The sequence below is a fragment of the Felis catus genome, chromosome F1 (assembly GCF_018350175.1).
Source record: "Felis catus isolate Fca126 chromosome F1, F.catus_Fca126_mat1.0, whole genome shotgun sequence".
Taxonomy (NCBI): domain Eukaryota; kingdom Metazoa; phylum Chordata; class Mammalia; order Carnivora; family Felidae; genus Felis; species Felis catus.
This window is the reverse complement of record NC_058384.1, coordinates 44,440,964-44,455,125: the sequence shown is the minus strand read 5'-3', so window position 1 is coordinate 44,455,125 and position 14,162 is coordinate 44,440,964. Positions and strand designations below refer to the sequence as shown.

The 14,162-nt window shown below is 52.2% G+C and overlaps 1 protein-coding gene across 3 annotated transcripts in view; it reads right to left on the bottom strand.

Moving 5' to 3' along the window:
* Nucleotides 1-14,162, bottom strand: part of RASSF5 (Ras association domain family member 5) — a 71,692-nt gene that overhangs the window by 1,798 nt on the left and 55,732 nt on the right. For 2 of the 3 annotated variants that reach the window (XM_003999428.6, XM_011291080.3), the window contains 4 exons: nt 8,879-8,989; nt 7,442-7,739; nt 6,855-6,970; nt 2,850-5,244 (listed from right to left, as the gene is read on the bottom strand). In XM_003999428.6, coding sequence (XP_003999477.2) covers nt 5,092-5,244; nt 6,855-6,970; nt 7,442-7,739; nt 8,879-8,989 — 678 coding nt within the window. In that variant the 3' untranslated portion in view covers nt 2,850-5,091. Of the gene's footprint in view, nt 1-2,849; nt 5,245-6,854; nt 6,971-7,441; nt 7,740-8,878; nt 8,990-14,162 lie in introns of those variants that run through there. The other variant, XM_045049300.1, reaches the window with a different exon arrangement.

Genomic DNA, 14,162 nt, shown 5'->3' with positions numbered 1-14,162 from the left:
AAGATCATGAGCTAAGCTGAAATTGAGAGTCAGATACTTAACCGATTGCGCCACCCAGGTGCCCCAGTCATACGCCAATTTAAATTGACATAAGAGGTTGTTGTGGAGTCCCTTTTCTATACATGGGATTTCAGTGGGTTTAGTGCCTTTCCTGCTTTCAAGGCCAGATGGCCCATCCAAAGCTCAGGCAGGTAGGGACTTCCAGTGTTTTAAAGCCCCTCTAAGCAAATAGTCCACAGCCTCTTGCCCAAAAATAGTCCCTTCACATCTGTAAAGGGTTAGTCTCATAGAAGCAGAACTCAGCTGTTCTCTGCCATGGAGCAAGGCAAAAGAAGAAAGTCTTGGCCCTAAGTTGCAGCAACATTTGGGCTAGATAAAAATAAATCCTAAAAGCACATGGGTTTCTCAACAATAGCGACTTCTTCCCCAGCGCTGGCACGCTGCCACTGGTGATGGTAGATTGTGATGTGGCTGCAGCATGACGGCCTTGTCACAGGGAAGAGTCTTATCCAACAAATGCTTTCTTTAGCCCTGAACTTCTTAACTGGGGACTCATGGAAAAGGTCTTTAGTTGGTCTTCAGAGGATCTGTGAACTCCCTGAAATGGTACACAAGATTTTTTTGTATGATCCTTTTCCTAAGAGAGGTTATCATGCTTTTGCCACATTCCCAGCAGGATCACTGCCAAAAAGGTTCAGAACCACCACGCTGGTCCGGAAGTCACTTCTGTGACCAAAGCTCTCCTTGTACAAAAGGAAGGAACGAGAGCGGAGCTGAGAGTCCTTTGGTTTTACCATCAAAAAACAATTAGAGTTCAATTTACTTCTTTCTTTCCTTTCTCATCTCACTGTTTGTTTTTTTTTTTTATTGAGATAAGAAAGACTTGAACATATGCAAATATTTGCAAATTACCCATCTGGGGCTGGAAAGGAAGAAAGGGATATGAAAGTGCGTTTGTGACACCACCTACCTTTCATTATTAGACCCAGAATAATAGTGCTAGTCACTTGTGACTTGCTGTAGGTAAACCCCTTAATTTTACTAATCCTCTCTCTGCCAGCACAGGCATATGGAACCTAGGAAGGGATTTTGGAAATTGACCCCAAACGAGGTCCTATTACAACAAAACCTTTGGACAGACAGTTTGATCTGAGGGAGTATGGTGTGAATAGTAGTGATGAAATATGGTCCTTATATGAATACAGATAACATGTAGTAGTTTATAAGGTTCTTTCACAAACATGATTTGCTTTGCACAGTCTTGGTGGGATTGGAGGCTCAGAGAGGTTGTGTCTTGCCTTGTTGATCTCTGTTAAAGACACAAAGCCAGTAAGCAGTGAGGGTGGGTCTAAAATGAACATCCACTTCTAACTGTGATTTAACCTAGAATTCTGCTAGGACAGTCCTGTCAGGACGTGTGCTTTGGTTTTTCCAGTAATGATGACACATTTGCATTAGGTCATCTTCCCTTTCCCCCTGGTGAACGCCACAGATACATACATGTAAGAAGGCTGGGGAAGGTTAGGCTGTTTAATGAATTGGGGTTTTTGTTTGTTGGTTTGTTTGTTTGTTTTTCCTATGTGCTAAGCCAAACACTATCGAGGTCAAATCCATAACTTTGAATTTATTAATCCCATGCTGTTACCAGATGAATTTCAGTGAAAAGCAGAAACTGGTTCATGTCTAGGTTTTGGCAAAGTTACTGAAAGACATACTTCTTGGCAGTCTAGATGAACAAATGTTACAGATGTGCCCCATTCTTGGGTAACTTTAGGAACGTCTATTGGATACAGTGTTCTCTCCTCCAGGGAGATAGGGAGTGAGCTGGCTGTCACCACTGGAAGGCAGGCAGGAATCTCTGTTAACAACTTTATGTGGTTGCTTCTGTGATTACAGAGCTGTTTCTCTGACGGAAGTTAGATAATGCTAATATGAAAGGGTCTTTTTACTCACCTCATTTGCCCTCCTCCAGGTGAGCTGATCTTAAACTCTCAGAGGCACGTCCTATCTGCCTTATTTATTTATTTATTTTTGGTTTATTCATTTTTTGATAGAGACAGAATGTGAGTGGGAGAAGGGCAGAGAGAGGGGGAGACACAGAATCTGAAACGGGCTCCAGGCTCCGAACTGACAGCACAGAGCCCAATGGTGGGGCTCGAACCCATGGACCGTGAGATCATGACCTGAGCTGAAGTCGGACGCTTAACCGACTGAGCCACCCAGGTGCCCATATCTGCCTTATTTTTAAATAATTCGAGAAATAGAAGAATCCTTGTCCACATCAGTAGTCTGTCGTCATGTTTAATCATCTTTAGCTCCAGAAAGCTCCCTCCTCTCTTCTCACTTAGGATCCCCTTCTTTTTTAAAAATTTTTTTTTCAACGTTTTATTTATTTTTTTTTGGGGACAGAGAGAGACAGAGCATGAACGGGGGAGGGGCAGAGAGAGAGGGAGACACAGAATTGGAAACAGGCTCCAGGCTCTGAGCCATCAGCCCAGAGCCCGACGCGGGGCTCGAACTCACGGACCGCGAGATCGTGACCTGGCTGAAGTCGGACGCTTAACCGACTGCGCCACCCAGGCGCCCCAGGATCCCCTTCTGTAGCACATCCCCTTTCCTCTCCTGCTCTGGGGGTGTGCAGGACAGCCGGTCACCGGGGCAACACCCTCTGGCCCATGCGTCCAGTCCGTTTTCTCCAGATTATGTGAAGAGCAGCCTTCACTCCTCTGTTCGCTGGCAAAAGGGAATGTGACTCTGCCAAGAAGCGCGTGCCCTTCCCTGTTCCCACCCTCTCTCCCAGCTCCCAGTTTCCCAGAGATGGTGAAGGCCAAAGGTGTCTCCAGTCTGAATCCTTTTTGCAACAAGCTTTTATTACTTTTTTTTAAACCCATCTAAGAAAGACACTTAAAAAGAAAATATCCTCAAGACAAACACGTACACGCTGGGCAACACAAGGGTGGAAGGCACTACCAGCAGTCATACCCACCTCTGGGGGGAAGGGATAATTCACACAGACTATGTTCCGAGGCTCGGGACTCGGCACGGGTCCTGGGTCTAACTGTGCTTTAGATAAAGTCGGAATTTTCCCATAATCTTCTTATTTCATAAACACCCCTATCTCTGTATATATAGCTATATGCCCTTACGTATATATGGACGTGACTTTTTTTTCCTTCTCAAAAATAAAATGGCCACCCCATCAGCGGGAGGCCCTCAGCAGCATTCACAGTGGCTGCAGCAGGAGCCGTGCCTTCCATTAATGTTACAGACATGCAGCATGAAGGAAAAAGGGGCTCTCTACCCACTCCCTTTAATATACAGCAGGGAGAGATTTCTTAAGGGAGGGAAGCGATAAGGCTGAGCAGGAGATGGCAGATAACCAGGGTGTGGGGAGCGGGGGGGTGGTTCTCAAAAATCTTGAGCTGCTAGCTCGTCTTGCTTCTGCAGCTTTGAAGACGACAGACACAGTTTGGATGACAAGGGGTCAGCATTCCTTCTGGGATCAGGGGCAGTGAGGATGCAGCAAGGGTCAGGGAGGGAACTTCTGAGGCTACACAAGCTGGGGCTCAACCTGACCCAAGCAGGACCTGGGAAGGCAGAGGAGCGAAGAAGTGATCTCTGAGAGGCTGGATGGGAAAACCGTCCCTGCTTTGGAAGTTAAAAGTCCTTCTCCCTCCGCACTGGAGTGTCTTCGCAGTCCTGGCTGCTTGCTTCAGTTGTTTGGCTAGTTCATTTTTAAGTTTGCACCTGAACGGGGAGCCAGTACAGATGTAAGTTAGGAATCTGACCCACCCTGTCCCTGCGGTTGACATCACTTCTTGGGAGTCAAAGCCCAGGATCTCAGATGGGAAGGTCTTTGACTCTTGCACCAGCCTTGGAGGGAGGGCTCTCCTGCCTTGCCCCCCACACCGCCGTGGGCCACTTCCTGGCAGGAGCAAGCCGGCAGTAGAGCATCAAGCAAATGCACCCTGCTCCTCTCTCTGAAAACAAAAAGGCACTGAGGTCAGCGGGAAGCCAGCCCACAGGCTCACTGAGCGCAGTGCCACGGGCGGGCGGGGCTTCAAAACACAAAAGGACTCCCCTGGTGGCTGAGCTGGAGGTTCCCCGGTCTGTAGTCAAGGCGCCTCCTCGGACAGCACCTGAGTCCTGGCGGAAGCAGACAGGCCGTGCTGCAGCCCAAGGGGGACAGCAAGGCAGCCAGGCCCTCCCCAGCTTGCTAGCTGGGGGAAGGCCAAAGGCAAGTTGGACACACTTCTCTGCCACGTCTCTCGGCTTTCTCAGACCACCTGATTTCCATTCTCACAGGAGACATTCAAAATGGTGAATGGTTGGTTTCCCTTTGGTGGAAACATGATGATGGCAATGTCAAATTCAAAACTGTAACTTAAAAACAAACACTTGTCTGTTCACGACAAAGACGTGACTGTCACACTTGCACAGATAACATATGCCTTTGGGTTTACGTGCACGGACTCTTGAGCGATGAGGGCCAGGGCGGGCTGCGGCTTCTCCGGAAGCCTCCGAGCCGGCCTCAGGCTTTGGTGCTCCCTACCTGAGCATCTGGGGCCAGTGGCTTTATAACCTTCCCTTGAGCATGAACAATGGGCACATTGGGGAACAGTCCTTTTACGAGCATTATCCTGCTTTCCAGGGCTCAGCTCAGATCTGCTAGAGGAATATGCTACAATTTTTGACTCATAAATAAAGGTCTGTGGGCGGCAAATACGAGAGAAACTGAAGAAGAATAAAAGCCAGAGAAAGAACATAACAGCTCTAAAACCTTTCTTCTTTCCTTTGCCGGCTGGTGCGAACAATTGCGGTTCGGTGATGACAGAGGCAGCCGGTTGGCTTCCGGGAGGATAGCCCAGGACCGAGGCTGTTCTGTCCCCCATCCCCCTCCTCAGCAGCGAGCGGCAGGCAGCGCCTGGCCCGCGCGCACCTGCGCCCCTCAGAGGTTTCGTGCCACATCTGGAACTGCCAGGTGGGCACAAATGCACCCGCCAGAGGTGTCCTGAGAACAAGTGTCTGTTGCAAAATAATAATTAATCATAAAAATAAATCCGCGGGCACCAGAAGAGGAAGCAGGACCGGTTACCCAGGTTTGCCCTGGGATTCTCTTAAGGCCTCCTCCAGTTTCTGCCTAAACTTGTCATACTTCTTCTGCACTTGTTGGATTTTGTCCTGCTCCTCTTTTTCCAGGATCGTGAGGAAGTTCTGGAGCTCAGGGATGGAGAAGGCGTCCCACTGCGAGGCACGAGGGAGATGGGGGAGAAACAGAACAGGAGACAGGTCAGAAGCCGCACGACCTGAGGGGCCCACGCTGCCTCCCCGGTTCACACGGTTCACACACGGTTTGCTACCGAATAGGCAAGTGCAGTGGATAAAGCTTGGGTTTCCCTTGTCATACCAGCAACCAAATTTCAAATCCTGGCATCTCATGACCAAGATGTACCAGTCCATGTGCGGTGTTTTATTTGGAGAATCAACCGTCTTCCATTTTCTCTGTAGCAGCTGAGATCTGTTCAGATCTCAGATGCTAGAGCCGCCCGGGGCCCATGCTGGCCTCTCTAGCTGTCTGCTGTGGGGCGATGAGCAACAGGCTCTCAACGTGCAGACCCCCAAGAGGCAGATGGAGCTGGACTCAGCCCCCGGAGACTGTGTTTCAGCCTGACTCCACCATGGGATCTTGGGCACATCACTGCGCTCTTCTCAGCCTACTTGTTCATCTGCCACGGGCTTAGGGTCTCCGCCTCCCTTGGCTGGCAGAGCAGATAACGAGGTAACATAACCTGTAAAGCTCTGTAGAGCCCGGCTGGCCCAGGCCTGCCCCGATGGGACCTGGCCTCCCGGGACGGAAGGCAAGCGTCACTGCTCTCAGGCTGACCCAGGAGCAGAGCCCCCGCCCCACTCTGTGGAGCCAGGGGTTTTGACTCCTAAGCTCTTTTGAGCACAGAATATTCAGGTTTATCTAGTTTAATCCCCACATTGCATAACTGAGGAGACCGAAGCCCACAGAGGGAAGGTGGTAGAGCTACTGGGACAGAGCTGCAGCAGCAGAACCGGAATTAGAGCCCCGTCTCTGAACTCCCAGGCCCGTGAGCTTTGCACCAGGCCTGCAGCGTTCAGACGTTTTCAGCAGAGTACTTTTTCCGAAAATCTGACTCCAGTGTATAAGTCAGATGGAAGCCCAGCTGCCTGACTGAAGCAGGGAGAGGGGACAGAGCCCTAACACCTGCCTAGATGCCCCGAATCGCCACGGTGACCCCTAACCCTAGGCCTCCACCGAACACAGTGTGCCAAACGCCGAGGATGCTCCCCCGCCCTCGGCCACTCCTCCGTGACTCCAACTCCCAAGTATCCCAGGCCGCGCAGGGCGCCAGCCTGATTTCACCCTAGTTCGTGCCGCCACACTGCACTGTGATGAACTCCCCTTTGAGGAAGGAGGTCCGTTTTTAAGAGCCAGGAAGAGACCCACGGCTCAGTGTGTGTGGCATGGAGCTTGCTGGGCCTCAGGCCATCCTGGAGCAAAACCAACCTGGGCCCGGACAGAGGAGCTTCCCAGTGCCCCTCCACCCTGGGTGTTCAGAAATAAAGCCCACGAAATCCTTTCTTTCCACAGACCTTGCCAGACACAGGCGCTGACTTGCATCCCCCAGGATGCTTACAATCCTGGCTTTGGACACTGAACCTCCTTGGCCCAGCACTTACCCCGGCTCTTTCTCAGCCCATTTTCCCAGCTGCCTCCACAGGGCCCCCAGCTATGCTGGGTAGGGAGGATGACGCCCACGAGGGTGCCCCATTCAGTGTGCCCTGAGGGCTGGGTTTGTGCAACCAGCAAAGGGGCCCAGACCTACCTCCACCTCTCCAGTTTCATTCTCCTTGAGCACAAAGCTGAGGACGTCATTGTCAGGTCCAGCCAGCAAGCGCAGGTACAGGGGGCAATCAGCGATAGAGAGTTTCTGGAAGAGCACTGCAAACCAAGAGAGGGAGTTAGGGGCTCATCGGAGGTGGGGAGGAGGACAGACCCGGAAATAAGACGCAGGGTGGTTATAACTGGAAGTAGCCAACCTTCCAACCTAATGAAATGAACCTGATGAGAAGACATAGGGAGTGACCTTTTATTTTTGGTGTCTGCTGAGAGTTGGAAACTTGTTTCCACTTGCATCACCTCCCAAAAGATTAGCAGTGGCAGGCGGGTGCTCTCCCATTCCACAGATCAGGAAGTGGGAGCCCAGGGTGTGGGTTTCCTGAAGTCACATATAAAGTGAGGGGCACCGAGAGCAGGCGCGTGCTCCCCGTCCAGCTCTCTGCCCAGAGTGCCTGTGTGGCCCTTCCACGTGACTGGAGTGCAGTGCCCAGAGGAAGCCCAGTCCTCCCACCCAAGTCTGGCAGGGGTTCAGTGGGAGAGGTGGTTTCTGGCCGGGAGCTTGCTCTCTCATACCTTGCCCGTCCTTGTGTATCCGCTTAAAAAGTGCAAACTTCTGGGGATTGTCCACAACCATGAACTTCTTGAGCAGCCCCTGGATGACCTCACTGACCGTGGTGGTGCTGCTGATGTGCAGCTGCTTAATGGCATCCAGAGGAAGATAGAAGGACGTCCGCTTGTCCGTGGTGGCCGCCAGGTTCACTTCCTTGATGGCATCGTAGATGGACTGGGGCCGGATCCCCGCAGGCACGGTCACTGGCCGCCGAAGTTTCAAATGCACTTTGATGAAACCCGTGTAGGTGCCATCTTCACTCTGAGGAAGAAGGTGGGGGGTGCCCTATGGGTCAGCTCCGGTCTGACTTGCATGATCCTAGCTGCCACTCTGGGCCACTGCCCTGGATCGGGGGCAGGGGGCGGGGTGGTTGCAGAGGCCTTTCCTAATAACAGTGCTATCCCAGTCAGCCCCCCACCTGTCTCCCCGAGTTCCTTCCCATCTCTGCTGACCTGAAGGTGCTGGAGGGCAGAGACACTGTCCCCCTGCCAGCCCTGCATCGGGCCAAGAGAAGGCACGCAGTATCCAGCAACCAGGGGGGACACGAGGAGCTGCCGTGGCTTTCGCTCTGGGGGCTCAGGCTCCCTGTCCCAATCCCCTGCCTTTGGTGAGTCCCCACTCCTGGGAGGCAGGGTCTGGAGCGTCCTCTCTAGTTTGCCCCTCCAAACCAGGGAGGAGCAGGAAGGCTCTGTAAAGAGGCCCCTGGAGAACCAGCCCACTGGATTTCCTCCTGTATTTCTTTCCAAACCAGCAGCCTGCAAGACTTAACGCCCAGGTCCACCAGAGACTGGATTTTCTAGCGTTCCCTCTGGCCGAAGCCCCCAGAGCCAGTTGCTACCAGCCTCCAGCAGGGGGCAGCGTTCTTCTACCTTCTCCTCCCCTTCCCTTCCCACTGAAGATGGCCTTCGCTAGCCTTGGCACAGAGTCGGTGCCTCCCTGCTCAGAGCGCTGCACAGTCCAAGGAAGCCTCCTGAGACGCAGGCTGTAACGGTGCAACAACCAAGAGGGAGAGGACGAGGAGCTGCGAACCGCCCTTGTGAGGCCTTCCTGAGGGCGGAGCAGTACCAGGTCACTCTGTATTACTTAAATCTCAGGACAGCTTCGACAAGTGGGCACCAATATCTCTTTCACACTGAAGCTCAGGGACGTTAAGCAGGTTCCCAAAGCGAAAAGTGGGAAGAGTCAGAGACGGATTTGGATCTTATTCTAAAGCCCATTCTTCCCTGCAGCCCCGGGGGTGGGTCCCTGACCGCCTGGGTTCTCAGCCTTGCACAAGCCCCCAGGCCTGGGGAAAGGGGAGGGGCCTCAGAAGGGCCGCCCCAGAACCTAGAGGGGTAGCAGGGGAGCCCAAGTGACCGGGGGCGTGGCCGGGGTCGTGGATGGGGGCGGGCCCGACGCACCAGCTTCATGCCCAGGCAGTTCTTCTCCCGGGTATTGTAGCTGTCAATCTTCTGTTTGATCTCCTGCAGTGTGGGCGGGCGCTGCGTCTCCTCCGGGGGTTTACAGACATTCTGGAACACAGAAGTGAGAGTGGGCACACAGTGGATGAGAAAGGGTAGGACCACACCCTCCCAAAGGCCTCCCTGACCAAGCATAGGGAGCACCAGCCCCACGGGGTAAAAACTAATTCCATGGGCTCACGATGAGAACAATCAGAGGTCAAATTCCAGCGGTGCCACTGCCTAGCCGGGCCGGCCCTGGGGAAATAGCTCTAAACCTCAGTCTCCTCACCTGTGAAATGGGAACAATAACTACCCTTCAGGCTTGCTGTGAGACTAATATGAACATGCCCAGCACATGGGCACCGACCACAAATCTGGTGAACCAGCAGAGCAGCATTGGCTCCCAGAGGGTTGCTATGGAAAACATAGCCTTTAGATGCTAAGGGAGACGCAGAGAAATGCAAGCCGGGGTCCATCTCCTCAAGGAAGTAACAATAGAGCTGGAGAGAAAGGAATGTACACACAGTCCCAGCGTATGCTGATGGGAAAGACAGTAATTCACCCAGACCCAGGGGACCAAGGGCACGTGAGCATCAGTTCAGGCCCCACATCACCAGCCACAGAATTTTGCACATAATTCAGTTCAGCTGATCCTTGAACAATACAGGTTTGAACTGCATGGATCCACTTATACATCAATTCTTTTTTGATAAATACAGTCCAGTGCTGTAAATGTATTTTCTCTCCCTTATGATTTTCTTCATAACATTTTCTTTTCTCTAGCTCACTTTATTGTAAGAATGCAGTGTATAATACACATAACATACAAAACTGAGTTAATCGACTGTTCATGTTAGTGGTAAGGTTTCCGGTCAACAGTAGGCTATCAGTGGTGAAGGTTTGGGGATGTCAAAAGTTATACTCAGATTTTTTATTGTGCAGGGGGGTTAGCGCCCCCAACCCTGACGTTGCTCAGGGGGGAACTGTATATATTTGTCAAACAAATGAGTGAACCAGAAAGGGACAGGGGGCTGTCCTTCTACAATAACTGAAAGAACCAGCCTCCTCTCCTGGAGCATGGGGACAACCAACATGTTCTCAGCACCCCCTCTGCGGTGAGAACTTGGCATGCACGGTCTCTTCATCCTCATGAACCAGAACTCTGTGAGATGGAGTTTATTACCTACATTTTACAAGTGAGACAACCAGGACTAAGGAGTTCAGTAAGTTGCCTAGAGCCCTGTCCATATATGCAGAACTGAGAGGAAATTCCCGGGCCGTTCTGTTGAGTCCTTCCCAAGGGCTCCTCTGGTGCCCTCTCCCCCTAGGGAAGGGTAAGGGAAGAACAAAACTGGAGAAGAAGCTGGGGGTCAGTGTCCTTCACGCTGTGGAGGGGGCTCAGGGGTGAATTCTGGGGTCTCGGCAACTCCGTCCCTCGTTATTTCCCTGCATTTCTCCCAACCTCCCTGCCGCCCAGCTTCTCAATCTTGTCCCCATGCTGCCTGTGTGTGGCCCGGAGTGCAGGAGCCATGGTTTGGGAAAAACCCACCCAGAACTCGCCTGATTTTAGAAATCTAGCAGACTCAACGCGGATCAGGATTCTCCTTTGGCAAATGAGGAAACAGGCCCAGAGAGGCGGAGCGTCTGTGTTCTCCTGGCTGCCTCCCTGACGCCACCCTTCAGGGGTGTGGTTTGGTCGGGGAACTTCACACCCACCCTGTCACGGCAACACCACCCAGTTGAACACAATGGGCGCCCCCAACAGAGCCCGCCCTGGCTGTCCTCCCTCCAGCAAGCTGTCCATGGAGATTGGGCACACCCAGCAGGATGCCCTCACTTCCTCCTCCTCCGGCTTTCCCACCCCCCTCCCCGGGCCGATAACATGTTCTGTGGCTGCTGTGGTGAGCTGGTGTGGCGCCCACCCCCGCCCCTCTGCATGGAGATAAGCCCACACCCCTTTTCCATCGCAGCATCTTCCCTTGGCTTGTCTGCTCCCCACTGTACTCTTCCTCAGGGGTCCTGAAAATAACAGCATTGTGCTACGTGCTTTCACATACCTTCTCTCACCTACCACCTACACTACTCCCATTTTACAGATTATAAAACTGAGGCTTAGAGAGGTTAAGGAACAGATCTGTGGTCCCACTGCTAGTAAGCAGCTGAGTAGGGCCTGGAGAGCAGAGCCCATCTAAATCTGCAGCCCATGTTCTTCTCGATTCACCACCTGGCCACTCTAGGCAGCTTCTGCCACTCCCATAATGCCCGCTGAAATTCCACCCCTTCAGGCTGGGGTGTGCAGCTGTTAAACCGAGGCCTATAAACTATGGGACCTGTGAAACATTCATCCAAGGTGTATCTGGTCAGTGGGCCAGGCCCCAGAAGCATCAGGACCCACGGGCACTGCGTCACCTGCAAAGACGTCAAGGAGGGACTTCTCATCCCGCAAGTGGGATGTAGCTGCCAGGAGGCAGGACCCACCCTTTTCCTACGTGGCCACTCAGGCTCTTGAACTGGACCTTGAGCCCATCGAAGACCACCCAAGGGGGAGCACAGGCCAGGGCATCTCCTGTTTGCTTGAGGTAAGTAGCAGGTGATACGAGCCTCACAGAGTGTCTTCTTCATTCACTGTCAAGTCATTAACCCAGCTCCTCAAACGGAGCTCCTGATTCCTCCTCCATTCCCACAGTTAGTTCCCGGAGACACACACTGCCCCAGAAACCCTCCCAACCCTCCCCACAGCGGGGCTCATCCCTATGGGGCCACGTGTGCCTGGTGGAGGCTCAGCCCTGGGAGCTTCCGGCCAGAAAGACCAGTCATCTGGTTACTACCATGTGCTCCCCCCTTTCCAGCCATGAAGCACGCAGGCTGTCCCCTCCTCAGGAGTTCACAGCTTTCTCAAACTTGTCTACAAAAAAAAAAAAAAAAAAGTTAAATGATGGAAAGGAAACTCTCGAAGCTCCTGAAAGATCTCCTCACATAGCTTCCAACTGGCTACAGCCATTTCCCTGTCAGAAAAGGCAGCTGTGTCACAGCTTGCAAAAGCCGATTGTTCCGGGCTTGGGTCTGTACACAGCAAGAGGCAGAGCTACTGTGACTAAAGGTTTCTTCTTCTTCCTGTTCCCCTTTCCTTCAGCAGATAACCCATCTATCCACCCCCTTTCCCGCCACAAACCTGGGGAAGTGACGCAAGCAGCCGAGGTCACCCCTTCCAGGACTGATGCAAAAGACAGGCATCCTGGTCTCCCCGCCCCGTCGGAAGTGCCAGGAACCCTGTGTGGCCAACACGTGGAGTCCCCCAGCCTGGTGTGTCAGCACCTGGGGCCGCTATGCCTGCCGCCCAGACTGCATCTGCCAGACGAGATCTGACCCATGGACTGGATGAAGCACCTGCCAAAGCAGGCCAGCCAGCGAGCCAGCCAGCCACAGCCACGGGAGCTCACTAATCCCTTCCTTCCCAGGGATGATACAGAAGCGAGGCCAGTGGTTCTTTCTTCCTTTTTTTTTTTTTTTCAATTTTTTTAATGTTTATTTATTTATTTTGAGAGAGAGAGAGAGTGCAAGCAAGGGAGGGGGCAGAGAGAGACGGAGAGAATCCCAAGCAGGCCCTGCACTGTCAGCCCAGAGCCTGATGTGGGGTCCGAACCCACAAACCATGAGATCATGACCTGAGCCAAAATCAGGAGTCAGATGCTCAACCGACGGAGCCACACCCAGGTGCCCCTAGGCCCATGGTTCTTAAATTCGGCTACACACGGAATCATCTAGGGGATCTCTAAAAACACTGGGCTCCATCCTGGAGATTCTGATTTATGGCCGGGGGTCCAGCCTGGGCAGAGGGTCCAGCCTGGGGTCCAGCCTGGGCAGAGGTAATTCTGATGTTCAGCAATGTTTGAGAAGAACTGGTATAGACCCCTCGCGGCCCATTTCAGATCCTAAGGGTCGCCATCCAGCAGCAGAATTAACACTTGGCCACCTACAGATATTCACTGCCCGGAGGTTTACCTAAAAGGAAGTATCTTCTCTGTGAACAAGGTCAATAATACAGTAATCTTCAGAGGGTAAGGCAAAGACCTCAATTTCTATTCACCTGCCAGATTTTCGAGTCCTCAAAGTGAAAGATTTGTTTCCGTTCACGGGTACAAAGCTAGAAACTACGCAGCTAGCGTTTTGTCTCCTAGGTTAGCCCAAGATGGAGACAGAACGGGAACTCACTCTGATTGAACGAATACCGGCATCGGCCTGCGAGGTGTCCCTCGTAGGGGGTTTACACGTCTCGGTGCATCTGGCACGGAATTCATCCGCTCTGATTAAGCCGCTGGCATCGGTGGCAGATGGTTTAGCTGTTCCCGATGCAGCTGGCACATCCAAGACACTGGTGAAAAATAGGTTTGTGCTCCCACATCCTAAGCTATGGAAGGGGCTGCGTTGCCTCTCAGGGCTTAAGTTTATTAGGGTACAGCCACGTGAAGAGGCTAGCTGCTAGGGGTCAGAACAGAAATGCTCCCCCGAGAGAGTGATCCTCAAACGTTTCTATTAAAATATCACGGGGCACCTGGGTGGCTCAGTCGGTTGAGCGTCGGACTCTTGGTTTCGGCTCAGGTCGTGATCTCACAGTTTCGTGAGTTCAAGCCCCATGGTGAGCTCTGCGCTGACAGCTCAGAGCCTGGAGCCTGCTTTGGATTCTGTGTCTCCCGCTCTCTCTGTCCCTCTCTCTCTCTCTCAAAAATAAATAAACATTAGAAAATATTATCCTTAACATCAAAGTTAAGAGGACCATCCCTGTGGTCTGGGGCCTGTCTCAGAGCAGATTTACCTGAAGTTGAATTTTACTTTAAGAAGAAACCCAGGGGTGCGTGGGTGGCTCAGTTGGTTAAGGGTCTGACTCTTGATTTCGGCTCAGGTCATGACCTTGTGGTTCATGAGTTCAAGCCCCCCCATCAGGTTCCGTGCTGACAGTGCACAGCCTGCTTGGGATTCTCTCTCTCTCCCTCTCTCTCTCTGCCCCCTCCCATGCTTTCTCTCTCTCTCTGTCTCTGTCTCTCTCAAAAATAAGTAAAAAAATAAAACTTAAAAAAAAAAAAAAAGAAGCCCAAACATTGGTTAACTCTGCATTCTTTTTTTATTAAAGTTTTTTTTTAATTTATTTATTTTGAGAGAGACAAAGAGAGCATGAGCGGGGGAGGGGCAGAGAGAGAATCCCAAGCAGGCCTCGTGCTGTCGGCACAAAGCCCCACCTGGGGCT